This window comes from Dermochelys coriacea, chromosome 1 (genome assembly GCF_009764565.3).
Source record: "Dermochelys coriacea isolate rDerCor1 chromosome 1, rDerCor1.pri.v4, whole genome shotgun sequence".
Classification (NCBI taxonomy): Eukaryota; Metazoa; Chordata; order Testudines; family Dermochelyidae; genus Dermochelys; species Dermochelys coriacea.
The window spans coordinates 148,827,947-148,846,290 of record NC_050068.2 but is presented as its reverse complement, the minus strand read 5'-3'; the positions used below and the strand labels follow the sequence as shown (position 1 = coordinate 148,846,290).

The 18,344-nt window shown below is 38.5% G+C and overlaps 1 protein-coding gene across 9 annotated transcripts in view; it reads left to right on the top strand.

Moving 5' to 3' along the window:
- The window catches only part of DMD (dystrophin), a 1,935,994-nt gene that overhangs the window by 599,506 nt on the left and 1,318,144 nt on the right, over nt 1-18,344 (top strand). For all 9 annotated transcript variants that reach the window (XM_043505382.1, XM_043505371.1, XM_043505378.1 and 6 more), the window contains one exon: nt 11,560-11,710. In XM_043505382.1, coding sequence (XP_043361317.1) covers nt 11,560-11,710 — 151 coding nt within the window. The remainder of the gene's footprint in view (nt 1-11,559; nt 11,711-18,344) is intronic.

The following is an 18,344-nucleotide window of genomic DNA, read 5'->3' as shown; positions in this document are numbered from 1 at the left end:
TTAATTCAGTGGTCAAATTTTCGGGGGAGGGAAGATTGGTGGCATTTTTCCAAGTTCCATCCATAAGTGAGTTGCAAAAATGACACTGCTCACAATATTGTGCATATATTCAAAATATAGGGCTCCACTGGGTTCCTTGATTTTGGCTTTCCCTTGGCAGGACTCTAATATGCCCTTGGGCTTCTCTAGGTGTGAGGAAGCAGTGCCTGCAGCAGACACAGTCTCCAGGCAACCTAATGAGTGCAGCTAGTGTACTGAGGGGTCGGAAGAGTCAGCATACTGACTCTTAATCCCAGAAGCAGTTCAGCAGCTGCTCAAAGCATTCATCCATAGCTGTGATAGTGTTTATGCATGCTTATTCCCAGCCATGGACCTAGCCCTGCTCCTGCTTTGCCTCATTCCAGGTAACTCACTTGTGATCCTCTTTTTCCAATTTCTGTCTTTGGCTCTGACCCCTGGTTCTGGCCTCTGACTCCTGCTTTAACCACTGTGCGTGACAGCCCATGTCGCAGTCACTGACACTAGGTTCTTTGAGCTTGGCTTCTTGTTGTGTGTGGGGGAATAATTGGTGGCACTAAAAGAGAAATCATTCTTAATACATTATTTCAGAGTAGCAGCCGTGTCATAAATATAAAGGGAAGGCTAACCACCTTTAAATCCCTCCTGACCAGAGGAAAAACCCTTTCACCTGTAAAGAGTTAAGAAGCTAAAGATAACCTCGCTGGCACCTCAACAAAATGACCAATGAGAAGACAAGATACTTTCAAAGCTGGGGGGGGGCGGGGAACAAAGGGTTCTCTCCCTCTGTGTGGCCTTTGCTGGGGCCAGAGCAGGAATGCAGGTCAGAACTCCTGTAAAGGGTTAATAAGCAATCTAGTTAGATATGCGTTAGATTCAGTTTTGTTTAAATGCCTGATAAAATAAGTTGTGCTGAATGGAATGTATAATCCTGTTTTTGTGTCTTTTTGTAACTTTGTAAGGTTTTGCCTAGAGGGATTTTCTATGTTTTGAATCTGATTACCCAGTAAGGTATTTACCATCCTGATTTTACAGAGGTGATTCTTTTACTTTTTCTTCAATTAAAATTCTTCTTTTAAGAACCTGATTGCTTTTTCATTGTTCTTAAGATCCAAGGGTTTGGGTCTGTGTTCACCTATGTAAATTGGTGAGGGTTTTTATCAAGCCTTCCCCAGGAAAGGGGGTGTAGGGTTTGGGAGGATTTTGGGGGGGAAAGAAGTTTCCAAGCAGGCTCTTTCCCTGTTATATATTTGTTAGACGCTTGGTGGTGACAGCAATAAAGTCCAAGGACAAAAGGTAAAATAGTTTGTACCTTGGGGAAGTTTTAACCTAAGCTGGTAAAAATAAGCTTAGGGGCGTTTTCGTGCAGGTCCCCACATCTGTATCCTAGAGTTTAGAGTGGGGAAGGAACCTTGACAAGCCGTGTTTAGTCTATATCCACAAAAAGAAAAGGAGGACTTGTGGCACCTTAGAGACTAACAAATTTTCTTTGAGCATAGGCTTTTGTGAGCTACAGCTCACTTCATTGGATGCATTCAGTGGATCCACTCCTTTTCTTAATACATTGTGCATATTTGTGATCCTTCCTCTGCTTTCTTACATGAGGAATAAAATAGTCCACAATTGTCTTGTCCAGACAAGACAGTTGTCATGACTGGGCATTTGAGTTAAATTAAATGAATGGGCAGTTCTGGGTCTCTGTTCCAGGTTCTCTGCAGACTCATGTAGAAGCCTCTGCATTGGTTACACTTGGCTCATGTTTTTGAGAGCTTTTTATAACACCAACAACCAGAGGCTTTTTAATGAAAATTGAGATTCCAGAGAACAACCCAGCAGCATCTGAGAGTTACCTGTATGCTGTATAGCCATGAACCAACCCAAACTAAGCCATGTCTAAAGTATTCCCTCAGAAAAAGCTCAATTAGATTTGTACTACTCCAACTTTGCTGCAACCCTATGTTTTCATAAATCTGGCTCTCCTTGACCATTCCTAACTCATTCTCCTACCATCCCAATCTTCCTCAGACCCTCTCTCTTAGCTACCCATCCCTCATCTTTGCTGAGTGCAGCTGGCCTCTACTACTGTGCTGTTCAATATGTGCTTGATAGCCAACTACTCCTCATAGTCCTGCTGCCCAGAGCACCTGTTACCTCTTTCCTTGCTTGTCCTTTCACTGCTGCCACAACCCATGTGAATTCTCCTCTTTCAAGAAGTCCCCCCACAGCCACAAATCGTTTATCCTTCCCCACATCCCAGTTCCAACTCTGGGCAGGAGGAGATGAGAAATGATTACTGTTGATTGTTTTTAAAAACAACAACAACAACAAATAGCTCCTTCAAAATATCTGAGGCCTCATGAACCTGCTTAATATAGCCATGACTTCAGGGATCTGGAATGGTGCTTTTTGGGTGCCTGTTTGAGAATCTGTGCCATTCTCTTTTGTTCAGTATTCTTTGTCAGGCACTTAGTGGCATTTATATTAAGAGCCAGATAAAATCTTAATTTATAATATAAAGAGCTGTATGTACTATAGCTATTTACCTTTGAATAAAATTAGGAATAAATAATAATTTACCAGGTACTGCATGGTTTGGTATGCTTTGTGAAGAATTAAAATAGGAATATAGGGAGGGAAAATGAACAAATAGTTAAAAATGAAAAAGCTGAATATTTTACCAGTATAATTTCAGAGCCTTAAATTAAGAGTACTTTAAGTAAGAATATTAGATTTGCTATGCTAAATCAGACTCTTTGTCAATTAAGTCCAGTATCTTGCAGTGACAGTGGCCAAATCCTGGGGCTTCGCAAGAAAATGTCTCAAAAAAGTACCCAATTCTGCAATGCGGTCCCAAGAGAGCATAATTCCTTCTTTACACCAGTAAATATTATAATTAACACAGCATTTCCATTACAGTTATCAAGGAAAAATGCATTTCAATTTAAATAGTTTATTCTATTAAAATAGTGTAGCTAGAGCAATATCAAATGTTTTGGAATCAAAATTAAACTGAAATACTGAATACAGTGTATCAAATATTGTATAACTTACATTTTAATATATACATTATTCACTTTGGTTAGCATTGTATTAAATCTCTTTCTCTTTTCTTCGTAATAGCATCTCTTAAGCTCAGGACAGTCAGATATCTCCCTTCTCCTCTCTGATAAGCACGACTAAAGCTTTAATTACTCTTCTATTAACCATCGTTTTAGAATAGGCTCTTGCATTCAATTTTGAATCTAAATAAAAAAATTAGAAAATTGATTTTGGTGTTTTAATAATGGATTTAACATGGATAAATGGTAGGTAAAATGAGATTTTAATGCATGCAGACTCCACTCTCAGGTTTTTAAAATGACTTCTTTCCTCTTATTCTAGATTAAGGGACTTTAAAACTGGCATATACTTGATGAAAGGGAACATTAATACAAAAAGCACCATGCTTCTTCAGTTATTTTCTCTCCTATTGTTTGATATTTGTGCTTCGATAAGAATTTGTATGCCCAACATCTTTTCCTGTGTGATACAGTAATGAAATCATTATTGCATGTTTTTAACATCACAAGTTACTGCCATGGAAACAACTGTGATTTCATAAACTTAGCATTACCACCTTAGTGCAGTATCAAATAGGATGAGAAGATACATTGAGAAGGAATAGAATCTTTGTATGGGTACAGATTCTTCAATAACTATTAAATATGAGAAGAAAATATATGAAATACAAGTGGAATTTATAATAAAAATGTGGATTAAAATGTCATACAAATGAGAGTTTCATCCACTATGAAAGTTTTACTTTAAGTACTCAAAATTCCTAGTTGAGGGCTGAGTTCTAAAAGTAGAACATACGTACTTGATCAAAACTTGCCTTTGTACTAGGATCTCTATATCCAGCATTAGTGTAAGTAATATACTATAGTGTAGTGTGGACATGTTTCAGCTAGGCTTGGTGTTCAACAGGATTATTTTAAAAATCATCTTTATAAATGTCATATTATCTGACAAATTTGCATTATTTCCTAAGTAGTTTATATCCACCATTTAACTCTGGATTTGATTTGAGTTTATTACATCATTTTTCATCAGCAGTACAGTGTCAAAATATACTTTTTTCCATCAGTGAAGTCAATGGAGTTTTCCATTGACTTCAGTGGGTGCTAAACTGAGCCCTTAATGAAGAATTTAACTCCATTGTGTGTCACTTATAAAACACATCTGATTGTCTTGTTTTGCAAGGAAAATATCATCATGGTTACATGTATTTTTACTTGCAAGATGAACTTTTTTTAAATTTTCTCTCTACTGCTAATTTTAATAACATAATTTTGCTTTTTGTAACACATTTTATAAAACAGAAAAAACCTTTACACAGACTTAGAATCAATACATTTTAATAAATACAAAGAGAAAACAAAAGCCAAAGAACAAGACTACTAAAGCCAATAAATTTCTCAGACTACATATAGTAAAGATGGGCCTCAAAGACAATCCCAGATTGAATCCCAAGCCAGAGCTGATCAAAATATAGAAAAATAATTTCATGACAAAATAGAGAAGTTATTTCTTTTGGCACTTCCAGGCCAGCTCTGGAAGGAAAGATTGTAGCTTCAGGTGTCAGGTCTGGAAGTTGCCCCTGACCCCTTTAAGTCCAGACCCATCTTCTTCCCAAATGGGAAGCTGGATCTACGGGGCTCTTCTGCAGTCTGTGCAGGTTACCAAGCCACCCTCTCTCATTTGAGGGTGGGGAACTAGGTCCAAGGAGTTCTGGCACTACTATTTTGTGAGTCAAGGACTCTTCTCAGCTCCTGACCACCAACATTATAACCAGCTCTATTCAAGATTCACAAATATTAAAATTGTTATTAGTACACTGAGTGCCATTAAAATTGTTCCCTTTAATGCATCGTGTGTTTGCCTTCATTCTGGTATTTCATGAATTTTACTACTGTATGTAATAAATGTCAAGATTTTAATAACATCGCTGCACTTCAGAGAAGGTTCATGCTGAGAGAATGAACTATGCTCAGCATTACACCTGACAATATAAAAAGCATTAATGGTGCTAAAACTAAAGATAATAGTTACCTTTCCCATAAATTGGAAAGTTTTAATGCCCATGGTGTCAAAATATTCTGGGTATTGAGGAATGTGTGGAAATGAACAATGGTTGATTAATATTTTGTGATACAATTTAATTCCTCCCTTGAGAACTGATAAAACTTTCAGGATAGATAAAGGTGACTGTTGAGTTACTTAACTCTATCAAAACAGAAATGTCCAGTAAGACTAAAATGAAATGGTATGATAGCCTATCTATAATTGTGGCAGAGTGGTTCAGAGTTCAAGAAAACCTTATTCTAAAGTTAATCAGATTCATACAGTAATTTCTCAATAAACCTCCAGACCACTTTGATATGCCAAAATAACTTTGTTTCATTTACAGCTGCATTTGCCCTTCTAGCTGCTAAATCAGCTATAGCTTACTAAGCAACATTTTGGTATGTCTGCACTGCAATTGAGAGGTGCAATTGTAGCACATGGGAGCATTCTCAAACTAGCTCACTAAAAATAGTGGTAAAAAGAAAAGGAGTACCCGTGGCACCTTAGAGACTAACAAATAACTGTGGTGGCTACCCAAGTATATACCCAGGGGTCTGGCCAGGATTGTACTTGAGTGTCACTCTAGCCCATGCTGCCACACGTGCCACTGTGGCTACACTCCTACTTTGTAGATTACAACTTACATTTTAATATATACAGTATTCACTTTGTATAGCAATCGTAGAGCCTGTATGAGATGATTAGCTGTGTGGATGGGTAGGCTAAATCTTAGTGATGCTGTTCAGCGATAATCTGCAATACTTTGATGTAGCCTGGATGTGAAGACCTAAAGAGAGGTCTGAGTCAAAGATGATACCCACTTTATGGGCCTGAGTATTGGTGGTGGTGTCCACAGGGATCAATAAAAGAGGTAGCCGGGAGAGTTAGATTCAGAGCTCTCATTTAGCCATGCTGAGCTTGAGCTGACAACAACACATCCACAAGATGATGTCAGAGACACAAGTCAGGATTTTAGTTTAACAGGAGGACACAAGTTTGGAGTAGAGAGGTAGAGATAATGCCCATTGAATTCAATGGGAGTTTTTTCCATGGACTTTTGTTCTGTCCCTTTCAGCTCTAGTGAAGTACTATCTGTTTAAAATTAAGCAATTACAGAAAAAGGTCTGTTTATTGTGCACTTACCTGCTTTAGTGGTTATCCTTTCAGAAAGGTTCTTTCATTTACAGCACCTAGAGTCAATAGACAAAGTATAGGATTAAGTGATGAGCTGAGAAACTTTAAAACAAAAATTGACTACTACAGAAGAACTTGCCTATCTATGGCTTTGTTAAAAATAGCTGGTCAAAAATGATGAGATTTTTGCTGCTGACCCTCCTGTTTCTCCAAGGTGTGTGTGTAAAAGGATAATAAACCTGCAAAACATGGGGGGGGGGAGGAAATACCCATCCAAGTCAAATTGTTAAAAAGGGAATGACTACCTGAAAAAATGAAGAAAAGAAAAATAAAGTAAAAAGAAAAGAACTAGCTTTCTAAAATCTAAAACATTCTAATACAATTTTGTGCATTGATTTACATTTATATTTATATATTTATGTAAATATTTTAAATTTCCAAAAATACACTCACCTGAAATTTTGCCAGACATCAATTTAAGTGGGGTATTAACTCTTCATAAGAACCTGTTTCTCCTGTGCACAGAAAGCAATCTTTTAACATGGGTGATTTTGAATCTTCTACTTACACAGTAGTAACATTTTTACACACATTTTTGCAAATTCAATTAATTGCTTGATCTATGAAAGCTTCACCTCATCGATATCATGTATCACAGGGGTGGCCAACCTGAGCCTGAGAAGGAGCCAGAATTTATCAATGTACATTGCCAAAGAGCCACAGTAATATGTCAGCAGCCCCCCATCAGTTGATCACCCCACTCCCAGCACCTCCCACCCACCAGCAGCCCTGCCGATCAGCATCTCCTCCCCCCTCCCTGCACAGCTCCTCTCGATCAGCTGTTTCGTGGTGTGCAGGAGGCTCTGTGGCTTCGGGGGAGGAGGAGCAAGGGCACTGCAGGCTAAGGAGAGGGTGCGGGAAGGGGTGGAGTGGGGGCAGGGCCTGTGGCAGAGCCAGGGGTTGAGCACTGAGCCGTGAGCACCACCTGGCACATTGGAAAGTTGGCACCTGTAGCTCCAGCCCCGGAGTTGATGCCTATACAAGGAGCCACATATTAACTTCTTAAGGGCTCCAGAGCCACAGGTTGGCCACCCCTGATGTATCAGGTTGAATAGTTGTTCCTACTATTGAAGTTTTATAGCATTGATTTCAAATATTCTAGGCTATATACATGAGCAGATCCAGAAGATCTGTCCAGTATCAGTTTCTGCTTGACATATTCAACACCAGTTGTACTCAGCCCATATTTAAACAATCTTCTGGCTTTTGAGACTTGCCATGTCATCTGTTTAACTACATACTGGGTATTTATGTTAAAAAACATATACATTCATTTTTCACCATGTACAGTAGAATCTTTGATTATTCCTTACATTTAAAATAGAATTTGTGCTGTTTGGTAAATGTTAAGAAGCTTATAAGTTCTTCTATAAATATTTCACAAAGACTATTTTTAAAAATGTTCAAGCAATGAGAAAATTAAGCTTATTGTGAAATTCAGAAGCTATACCCAGTCTACCAAAATTAGATAAAATATGTGCTTGATTTTTTGGAAAAAATTATGATTATATTACCCAAACAAGTAACTAGAGCTGTGCGGAGGATAGACATTTTTATCACAAATTTCAAAATTTGTCTTCATTCTAAATCAGAACAAAATTTAAAAATTTGAAATTCTCTGCAAAGAAAAATTCAAATAAATGTCTGTGTGATGGGTTTCACCTGTGGTGACACCTGTAACTGGGGTATCACTTAGTCCCCATGACCCACCAGCCTGGGCTCCCTTAACACTGTACTGCTTTGACAAGCCCCCTCCAGCACACATACAGGTGGGGGACACACCCAGCTGCAGCTACACACAGATGCTGAGATCATCTCTGCATGGGAAGGCTTACCTAATGCACTGCCCCGTTCCTAAGACACCCCCCAACTTTGGAGTGTAAACCCAAAATTATACCATCTTGTGCTGTACAGGGAACTGTACAGCGTAAGCTCATGAAATTCATCCCCTCCCTCAATGTGGGGGAAGATCTGTAACAGCTTTCTGCCTCCAGTTATAGTTTCCACACACTAGACCAAACAAAATCAAGCGTATTACCTATAAAATATAGATTTTAAGTGATAAGGGATAGCAAACAAAGCAGATTACCTAGCAAATAAATAAAACTGCAATATAAGCTTAATATACTCAAGAGATTGGATATGAGTAGCAAATTCTCACCCTAACTGTTGTTTTACATATTTTGCAGCTTGCCCTTAAGAATCTCTGCACTTGCTTGCGCTTAATCATAGAATATTAGGGTTGGAAGAGACCTCAGGAGGTCATCTAGTCCAATCCCCGGCTCAAAGCAGGACCAACACCAACTAAATCATCCCACCCAGGGCTTTGTCAAGCTGGGCCCTAAAAACCTCTAAGGATGGAGATTTCACAATCTCCCTAGGTAACCCTTTCCAGTGCTTTACCACCCTCCCAATGAAATAGTGTTTCCTAATATCTAACCTAGACACGCTCCCCACTGCAACTTGAGACCATTGCTTCTTGTTCTATCATCAGCTACCACTGAGAACAGCCTAGATTTGGAACCCCCCCTTCAGATAGTTGAAGGCTGCTATTAAATCCCCCATCATTCTTCTCTTCTGTAGACTAAATAACCCCAGTTCCCTCAGCCTCTCCTCATAAGTCATGTGTCCCAGCCCCTAATCATTTTCATGGCCCTCCTCTGGACTCTCTCCAATTTTACACATCCCTTCTGTAGTGGGAGGGGGGGGCAAAATTGGACACAGTACTTCAGGTGTGGCCTCACCAGTGCCAAATAGAGGGGAATAGTCACTTCCCTCAATCTGCTGGCAATGCTCCTACTAATACAGCTCAATGTGCTGTTGGCCTTCTTGTCAACAAGGGCACACTCCTGACTCATATCCTGCTTCTCATTCCCTGTAATCCCCAGGTCCTTTTCTGCAGAACTGTTGCTTAGCTAGTCGGTTCCCAGCCTTTACCAGTGCATGGGATTCTTCCTTCCTAAGTGCAGGGCTCTGCCCTTGTACTTGCTGAACCTCATCAGATTTCTTTTGGCCCAGTCCTCCAATTGGTCTAGGTCACTCTGGACCCTATCTCTACTCTCCAGCTTAAAACCCCAGGTAGTCTTTTCACAGGCTAGAAATCCTTCTAGCCTGGGTTCAACCCTCCTCCCCTAGTCCAGTTCCTCAGGTGTTTCCAGCAGGGAGTCAGTGAAAAAACACAATGATCTCACTCCCCTGCCTTAAATAGCTTTTGCATATGGTGGGAACCCTTTGTCTCCCATACCCAGTCAGTGGAAAAACGCTGGTATTCCAAGATGGAGTCCAGTATCAGGTGACTTGGTCACATGTCTCTCAGTAGGGACAGAGCAGCTATGACTTGGAGGCTGTTTGTAGACCACTCAGGAAGGCCCCCCCAGTGGAAGAGTAGCATCTTCTAAGACCTATTGTTCTCCCTAATAGCCCTGCCCAGCCAGCCATTTAGATTGATTGCATTCTAACTAGTAGGTGTTCCCCAGGTGTAAACACATTTGTAATAGAAACATAGATAATTTTCCTAACTTCAGATACCAAAATGATACATGCATACAAATAGGATAATCATATTCTGTGAGTCATAAGCTTTTCAGTGATATCTTACAAAACCTATCTTTCATAAAATACATCATAGTTATGTTATAATCATCACCATAATATTACTATGAAAAATATGGGGCTTTATACCACAGTCTGATTGCTTAAAACATTTTGTTTCGCTTTGAGTTGATATTTTAAACTATATATTATTCTGCATAATATAATACTACATTTTAAAAAAAATTGAAACGTTTAATTCCAAAAAAGTTGAACAGAGTGTTGGAGGAACATTTTTTTCTGGCTTTCCTCTCAAATTAAATTTCAGTGAAATAAATGTGATTTTTCTGATTTGTTTTCAATTTAGACAGAACTATAGATAGAAAATGGTTCCATTTGGAACTTTTTTAACCATCTTAGCAATTAAAACTTACTTTTATATGATTTGAAATTCTGTAAATATAGCTTACATTATGAGCAACTGTCCCACCTGTGGAACATTCTCCAGTGAGTCAATATAGGCTTAATCATCTCCCCCCATCAAATTTAACAGCTATTACGTTGTGGGGGTTAGTAAGTAGAGCTTACAGGACTTCTCCATCAAAATGTTTTTGGAATGGAAAATGCAGTTTCAGTAAAATCAAAATTTTCCATATAAAAAGAAATGAAATATTTGGGGTCAGATGGACCTGAAGTGAAACCTGCCAGGTTGTCTAAATGAAAGATTGTTTCTTTTAACCCTGAGCTGCACCCACCTTGGCTGTCCTTGTTCAGTATGGCCAATAGAGTAGAATAGGGGCATGAAGCAACCAAACTACAGCTCCCAAAGGCGCTGACTTTTATTTTTCCCTGTGGGTGCTCCAATCCTATGCCTCCCCTGAGGCCCCGCCCTCGCTCCGCCTCTTACCACCCCCTTCCCTGACACCCCACTGCCACCGAACAGCTGTGGCTGGTGGGTGCTGAGCACCCCCAATTTTTTTTTCCGTGGGTGCTGACCCCCGGAGTACCCATGCAGCTGGCAGCTTATGCAGACATAGCTGAATATTAAACCAAGCTGAAACAAAATATTTCAACATTTTTTGCATAGAAATTTTCTATACATTTATGGTCTTAAAACAAAACAAAAGGGTGGGTGTGTTTTGACTTTGTCCCAAATGAGGATTCCCCCCTTGCCTACCCCCAAATCAAAATATTAGCATTTCCCATAGGGTGAAAATTTCCAGTTTTTGACCAGCTCTTAATAGTAAGATGTACTGGGTTGAAGTGCCAGCAATAAATAGACTGTGCCCAGCTAGTAAAGTGAGATGTTTCACATTGACTGGTTCAAATCAGGCTGATCAGGATGGGCCAATTTCAGTACTACCAGATGTCTATTAGTACATTGCTACAGAAATGAGTTGTGGTCTCTGTTTCCATCCATTTGAAAACAGAAAATGGCACCTTTGTTGGCAGTCTCAGCAAATGGAATGGGCTTGGAAACCAAACTACCACTTCAGATGAATATATTCCCTTTCTATATAGTGGTTTAAACCCATTAGTAGGACAAGGTGGGTAAACCTGCAGTGCTGTACCAGAGCTGGTTTCTGAGCATTTTCTGATACAAGTATTAAACTAACTTTAAAAAAAAAAAGAATGCAAGTGTAAGCAAACATTTCTGCTTACTAGTTTCTTACATGTACAAATGTAAGTGATGATTTTCCTTGTTTCTAGCTTACATAAAATTCTCATGGACCTTCAGAATCAGCAACTAACACAGTTATCTGACTGGCTAGCAAAAACAGAAGAAAGGACAAAGAAAATTGAGTCGGAGCCACTGGGCCCTGATCTAGAAGACTTAAAACATCAAGTAGAGGAACACAAGGTAAGCTATTTTACATAAGTACATTACTGTTGGAGTCAAAATATTGTTTAAAGAAGGAACGTATATCAATGATCTTTTCACATTTTTAAAGCTCTAAAACTAGTATTAGTGAAGAGTAGTGAAGAATATTTCATTGATTGAACTTTAAGTTTTTCAGAATAACCAAGTCTTTGTATAGACTGCATTGCAATTCAGAATTTTTTAATAAGACTGGGATTTTCTTCATTCTTTCTCATATTCATAATTTACTAGACTAGAAAATCTGGTTAGATACCAAGAAAATAGGCAATTGTAATATCCTTTTTATTACAAAGCATAACATTTCAGATTTTATTACTCCCATGTTTTTTTCCTCTTGTCATCTTGTGCTTTCTTCCTTGGGTGCTCTAGTAGCAATGAGACACTATTAGTTGTTATAATTGGAATTCCAAAGCTCAATAGCAGTACTGGCACACTGAGTATGTAGGCCCTGAGCATTGTAAAGTAATCCAAGTGTAGTCTCTAGCTTTGTAATGGAAGAGATTATTTTGAAAAATGTATTTAATTATGAAAAATAACAAGCCAGCAATTGGGGAAAGAAAGATATTTGACCAAGCTTATTTGCACTGTGATGTAGAAAAGTGTTTCTTAAATTGGAATTGATTGAGTTAAAAATGCATAAATCAAACTAAACTAATACGAACATAGGCAAATAAATTCAATATGGCAAATAAGATAGAATTCTGGTAAGGCTATGATTATCACTTTTAAAAGGATAAAATAAATAGAGGTAAAAATAATTACATAAAGCAGATTTTAAAAATTGTGCTAATTGTAATTCGTTCTGTACACACACACACACACACACACACACACAGAAACATGTATGCATCATGATAAAAGATAGGAAGATAAATATCAGAAAAATGTAAGGCCTAGGAGATGTGATTTCAGAAAGTGTGAAGAGATTAAGGTGTCCTTCAACTGTACGTTAGTGGTTCAAATCCATTTCCGTTATAGTTCCCACAAGTTTTTATCCGATCCTTTTTATTATCTTGGTGGCTTACGTGGAATGAGTTCATGGTTTTAGTCTAATTTGTAAAGGGCAGGTCGTTACATCCCAAAACCTACCATCAGAAATTTAAACCAATATACAGCCCTGAGGCAGCAGCTGAGGCCAAGAACAACATAGAGACTGAACTCTTCACTTAACCATGACACAGAAGAGCTCTCATTCTAGTGAGGAAGTCTGGAAAAGCTAGTGGTGCTGCTGCTGCCTATGCTGTAACTGGTCTGTGGGTAAATAGAAGATTTCAGTTTCCAAGCTTTCCAGTCCAGCCCGTTTTCTGAGCACTAAATGAAACTTTTTTAAAAAAATGGCAAGTAAAGGTGGAAACATAATTTGTAACTGAAAATATATATTACAAATTCACTCAGAAATTGGTAACTGGGTTCTTGTTTTTCTTTTGACATATATGGTATTTGAATGCTAATGGCATTAAAGCTAATAATTTATTGTGCCAGTGAAACACTACATTCCCTTTAAGAACTTTGATCTTAATGACTATAATGGGTGCATTCCTTTGTTTGGAGAGTAAAATTCTGGCCACAGTGACGTCAATGGAGTGTTCCATCACTGACTTCAGTGGGGCCAGGACTTCCACCCTGGGTCTCCAAGGTATTCAGAAATTTCCCTCTCCTATATACTGATTCCACGTTTCTGAATGTGATGAGTCAGTTAACACTACGGATGCATACTTAAAAAACAAGGTTTCAACTCTGTCTTCTCTACCAAGGGATCATTCAGACAGTAAAGTGATAAAAAAGAAGTTTTTCCCCTCCTCATTGGGCATGGATTAAAATTCTTCTCAGGCAGAACCTGCTGGTAGGTAGTAACTGGAGGACAAGATGTTTGCAGACATTTCAAAGCTATCTGCAACATTCACATAGAATTTATTTGGTATTATATTCTGCACCAGTGCCTCCTGATTCCTGCAGTATAACAAAGCTGCATACTACAGCAAAGATAAAAATTCATGGCTGTATATAATGTGTGGGGAAAACAGTTGAAACCAAGTTTTACTGCACTAGATATGAACAAGAACAACACAGTTGGTACTTCATTTCAGGAAAGGGTATAAGTAATCTCTGGTTTTGAAAGTTTCATGTCCTTAGCATGGATGTATACATTCCCAATTACTGCATAGTATTAGTATTGTGGCATTTATTGGGAGGAACTGGAGAGTTCGAAAGACAGAAATGAGAAGAAGGCATCAGATTAATTGGGTAGCTGCAGCCAGAATGATGGGTTGGTTTGTTGGCTGGAATGCAGCAATCTCTCTCTCTTTCTCTTGTGTTTCTGTCATACTTATTCTTTCTCCTCATCTCCCTTTGATTAATTCCTGGCCCCTTGTTTCCTTCCATATCTAGAATATCTATTTTGTTCATTTTATTTTCTGCCTCTTGACTCAAACTCTGTATCTTTGGTTCCTTTTAATCTGTCTTTTCTGTATGTTGTATCAAATACTGCTCAAGTTTTTGAGACTGATACACCGATTCCTCTTTGTGGGCCCACGTAGAGAGAGTGAACTCCAATCCTGAGAACATAAACCATTCAATAAAACAGATCTAGGATTAATTGTTATTCGTTGCTAGGAAAAGACCGAGGAATTCTTACCAGCAAGCTCCCCTTCTTAACTTAGTGTTATATGAGACTTTCAGCTGAACAGTACAGAAAGGACAGTTTCTATCTGCATTGTGCCAAAGACAAACTCTAGGGGGTTTTAGGGCCACAAAAATGTTTACAGATCTCACATTAAGTTTGCCAAACTACTTTAACATAATTATCTAAGAAACTGCAAAAAAGTTATTTGTCATTTGACCTGTATTTTAAGTATTTTGTCTACTGTTGAAGTAGTCTTGGCTATGCATTTTTAAAACTGAAAGAAATCTGCATACCTGAGAGAAACTGAAGATTGTTAATTTGCCTAGAAAGGCTACATATTTAAAATTTTGTGATTTAAACAAAAATGCACTTTTAAAATTTATGTATAGATTTCACTTTGTACAGTTAAACTGGCTAAAATGTTCAGAAGTTTAGAGTTTTACTGAAAGAAAAGGAGTACTTGTGGCACCTTAAAGACTAACAAATTTATTTGAGCATAAGCTTTCGGATGCATCTGATGAAGTGAGCTGTAGCTCACGAAAGTCTCTAAGGTGCCACTAGCACTCCTTTTCTTTTTGCGAATACAGACTTTGGGAATCAATTTTTTTAGAGGTAGTTATGATAATAGGCCTGGGAACAGATCTGTCGTTAATGGCCTTCACAGAGGTGGTTTGGTTTTTGTTTTGTTTTTTTTGGTTTTTTTTTTTGAGAATCTGTAAGCCTACCACTGATTTTGATTTATGTAGTTTAATAAGGGAGGGAGGGGAAAATACAGGCAACACACACAGATTAGAGTCTTGTATTCTTTAAGGCTATTTCCCTTGCTTACAGTGTCACCCTGGGCTATGTATCTCAGATGCTGGTTACATTTTTCTCTTTATAACATTGCTGTATTCTGTCATGTTGAAAGATGACTATCCTCTGATGATCTTTTGTCTTTGTTACATGACTGACACCTGCCTCATTCTTAAATAAGTCTAATATAAATTTGAGCTGTTGCCTTGTTTAATTCCCATTGCCTCTAGGCATAGGAAACTAGCATATTGGATTTCATTCTGTATGTCTGAGGCTTACACTGCAAAAATTGGGGTACTCTCCTGTCAAATCTCTCTTAATGATGTAGTCAGGGAGCTGACTGGATTTTTAACCTTCTGAAGTTATAATTAACCCATTTTAACCCAAACACCCATTGACTGGAGGATCTGGATCTAATTTTCAGACCTGAGCCCTTCTCTGGTTTTCATGTCACTGAACAGAAATTGTACACAGCTGCTCACGCTGCTTCCACAAAAATCATGTTTGAGTGGGTGGGTATGAATAGCCACATTTTTCTTTTTTGATTCCCATTACTTTGATACATGGCACAATTATATATATCATCCGTCGGAGAAAACCACTGTATTTTCTGAAACATCTGTTGTATGCTGCTGTGGAAAAGGGCAGTTTGTCCATTGCAGGCAGAGTTTATTATTTGAGACTATATTGATTTATTATTATTTTATCCTGTTATTCCTTGATTTAATTGCCAGAGAATCAGTCAGCTAAGCACATTTCTAGTGACAAGAGTGGGGAGGTAATTTGTGAAGCAGGATAGGAGCTGTCTAAATCTGCTTTTGGTGCTGTTAGATTATTATTTTTGTTATCCCATCATTTGTTCATTTGTACTCTTGTCACTGTCTGTGAGTGTTGCCCAGTTCTATTTCACCAGTGATTTTATAAAATGCAGTTATTGTTAAGAATGGGAAGGAATCCTATTTTTGTTCTTGCATTATAGTTTGTTCCTCTGAATTGCCATGAGAGAGAGAGACAAGGTAGGTAAGGTAACATCTTGTATTGGACCAACTTCTGTTGCTGGAAGCTTCAAATTTTTTAACCAAACAGTTCTTCAGGTCTGGGGAAAGAAATCAGTACTGAGCTAAATACAAATTGGGATTGATAGTTAAGCATAGGGAGTAACAGATGTCACTTGAGATGGAGAGTCCTGTGGCACCTTATAGACTAACAGACGTATTGGAGCATAAGCTTTCGTGGTTGAATACCCGCTTCGTCAGATGCATGATGCATCTGACGAAGCGGGTATTCACCCATGAAAGCTTATGCTCCAATACAACTGTTAGTCTATAAGGTGCCACAGGACTCTTTGCCGCTTTTACAGATCCAGACTAACACGGCTACCCCCTGATACTTGAGATGGAGTGGGTAAAAAAGATTAGATTGTTACACAGAAGGGGTATGGAGTGAAAAGTGTCCACCCCTGGGTGATGTGGTGTTTTTGTCTTCTATAATTTTTCAGCGTGAGTTCATTCGAGAACATAGTGATTATGTGGTTTCACCCAGTACACAGGCCAGAATGAGTAATAATATAGTACATATGATATGCAGAGCTGCTACAGGTAATGACATTTATATAGTAAAGGTTCCCTAACACTTTCCATTATGTGACCTGTTTTCAGTTGCTTAAACCTCTTCTAGACTTTACCTATTCTAGCTGAAATTTTCCAAGCTTGCTCTTTTCCAGGTTGTTTTGGTGGTGGTTGTTTTTTAATATTTAATCTTTCCTGGGAGCAACCTTAGGGGGAAAATAGGTAGTTTTGCCAGTGGTAATTCCACCGAATAATTTCACTGAAAAGCTCTGGCAACTATGCTGTTTCAAACATGGCAGTGGGTTAGCTCTGGGATCAAAGAGGTGTTTTTTGCTGTCCCCATGAAAATACACCAACATTTATCCAATTTATAAGTCTCTGAAAATTGCTATTTTTACATGCTCAGAAGAGCTTGATTCTAAAATCTCTGAACATCCAATCTGCACTGAGAATGCATCACAGAACTCACTGCCTACTGATTGCACTGAGTGTGTTCCAATTGCAGGGAGTTCCTTAATACACACTGCTAGCTCCAGTGAGCCTCATGGTAAGCAGAAAGGAACTAGAGCTCTAGATCTGGAGGACAAGGAAAAGGAGAATACAACAACTACTATTTTGGCCTAGGGTGAGGTGTACCAGGCTGAGAATCAGCAAGAGACCATGAGTTCTGGTCTCAACAATTCCAGTAACTGATGTTAATAATTTTGTGCCATTCAAAGCTCTTATTATTGAACAACATTCTCTCTTGTAACTTCTAGTCTGCGGCTAGCTAGTGAAATTCACACACATTACTGCCCTTCCTTGCAGTTTGTGAAGAAAGAGGGAAAGGGGTTTGCTTATGCCTTCTCTACACCTTCTGAGGCTCCCCTTTACCAGGGGAATCCCAAGCAGAGGACCTTGCCTCTTGCAAAGAATTTGCAAAGGGAATGGAACAAAACCAAAAATCTGCCCCAATATATTGATTGTGGCCATTTGAAATAATAAGGAAATGTGGTCTAGATGGAATTACTATAAGGTAGGTGCATACATGATTGGAAGACCATACTCAGAATGTACTTATCAATGGATCGCTGTCAAACTGCGAGTGCTTGTCTAATAGGTATTCTGTGGGGGGGTCTGTCCTGGGTCTGATATTATTCAATATTTTCCTTAATGACTCGGATAATGAAGTAGAGTGTGTGCTTATACTATCTGTGGATGATACCAAGCTGGAAGAGGTTGCAAGTACTTTGGAGTACAGCATTAGAATTCAAAATGACCTTGACAAATAGGAAATTGTGCTGAAATCAACCAGATTTAATACAAGTGCAAAGTACTATGCTGAGAAAGGAAAAATCAAAGCACAACTACAAAATGGGGAATAACTAGAAAGGCTGTAGAACTGCTGAAAAGGATCTGGAGTTATAGTAGATCACAAACTGAATATGAGTCAACAATGCAATAGAGTTGCAAAAAAAAAGGCGAATTTCATTCTGGGGTGCATTAATCGGAGTGTCATATATAAGACACAGGAGGTAACTGTGTCCAGGTCTGGGTGCCACACTTTAAGGAAGATGTGGACAAATTGGACAGAGTTCTGAGGAATATAACAAAAATGATAATGATAAAAGGGTTAGAAAACCTGACC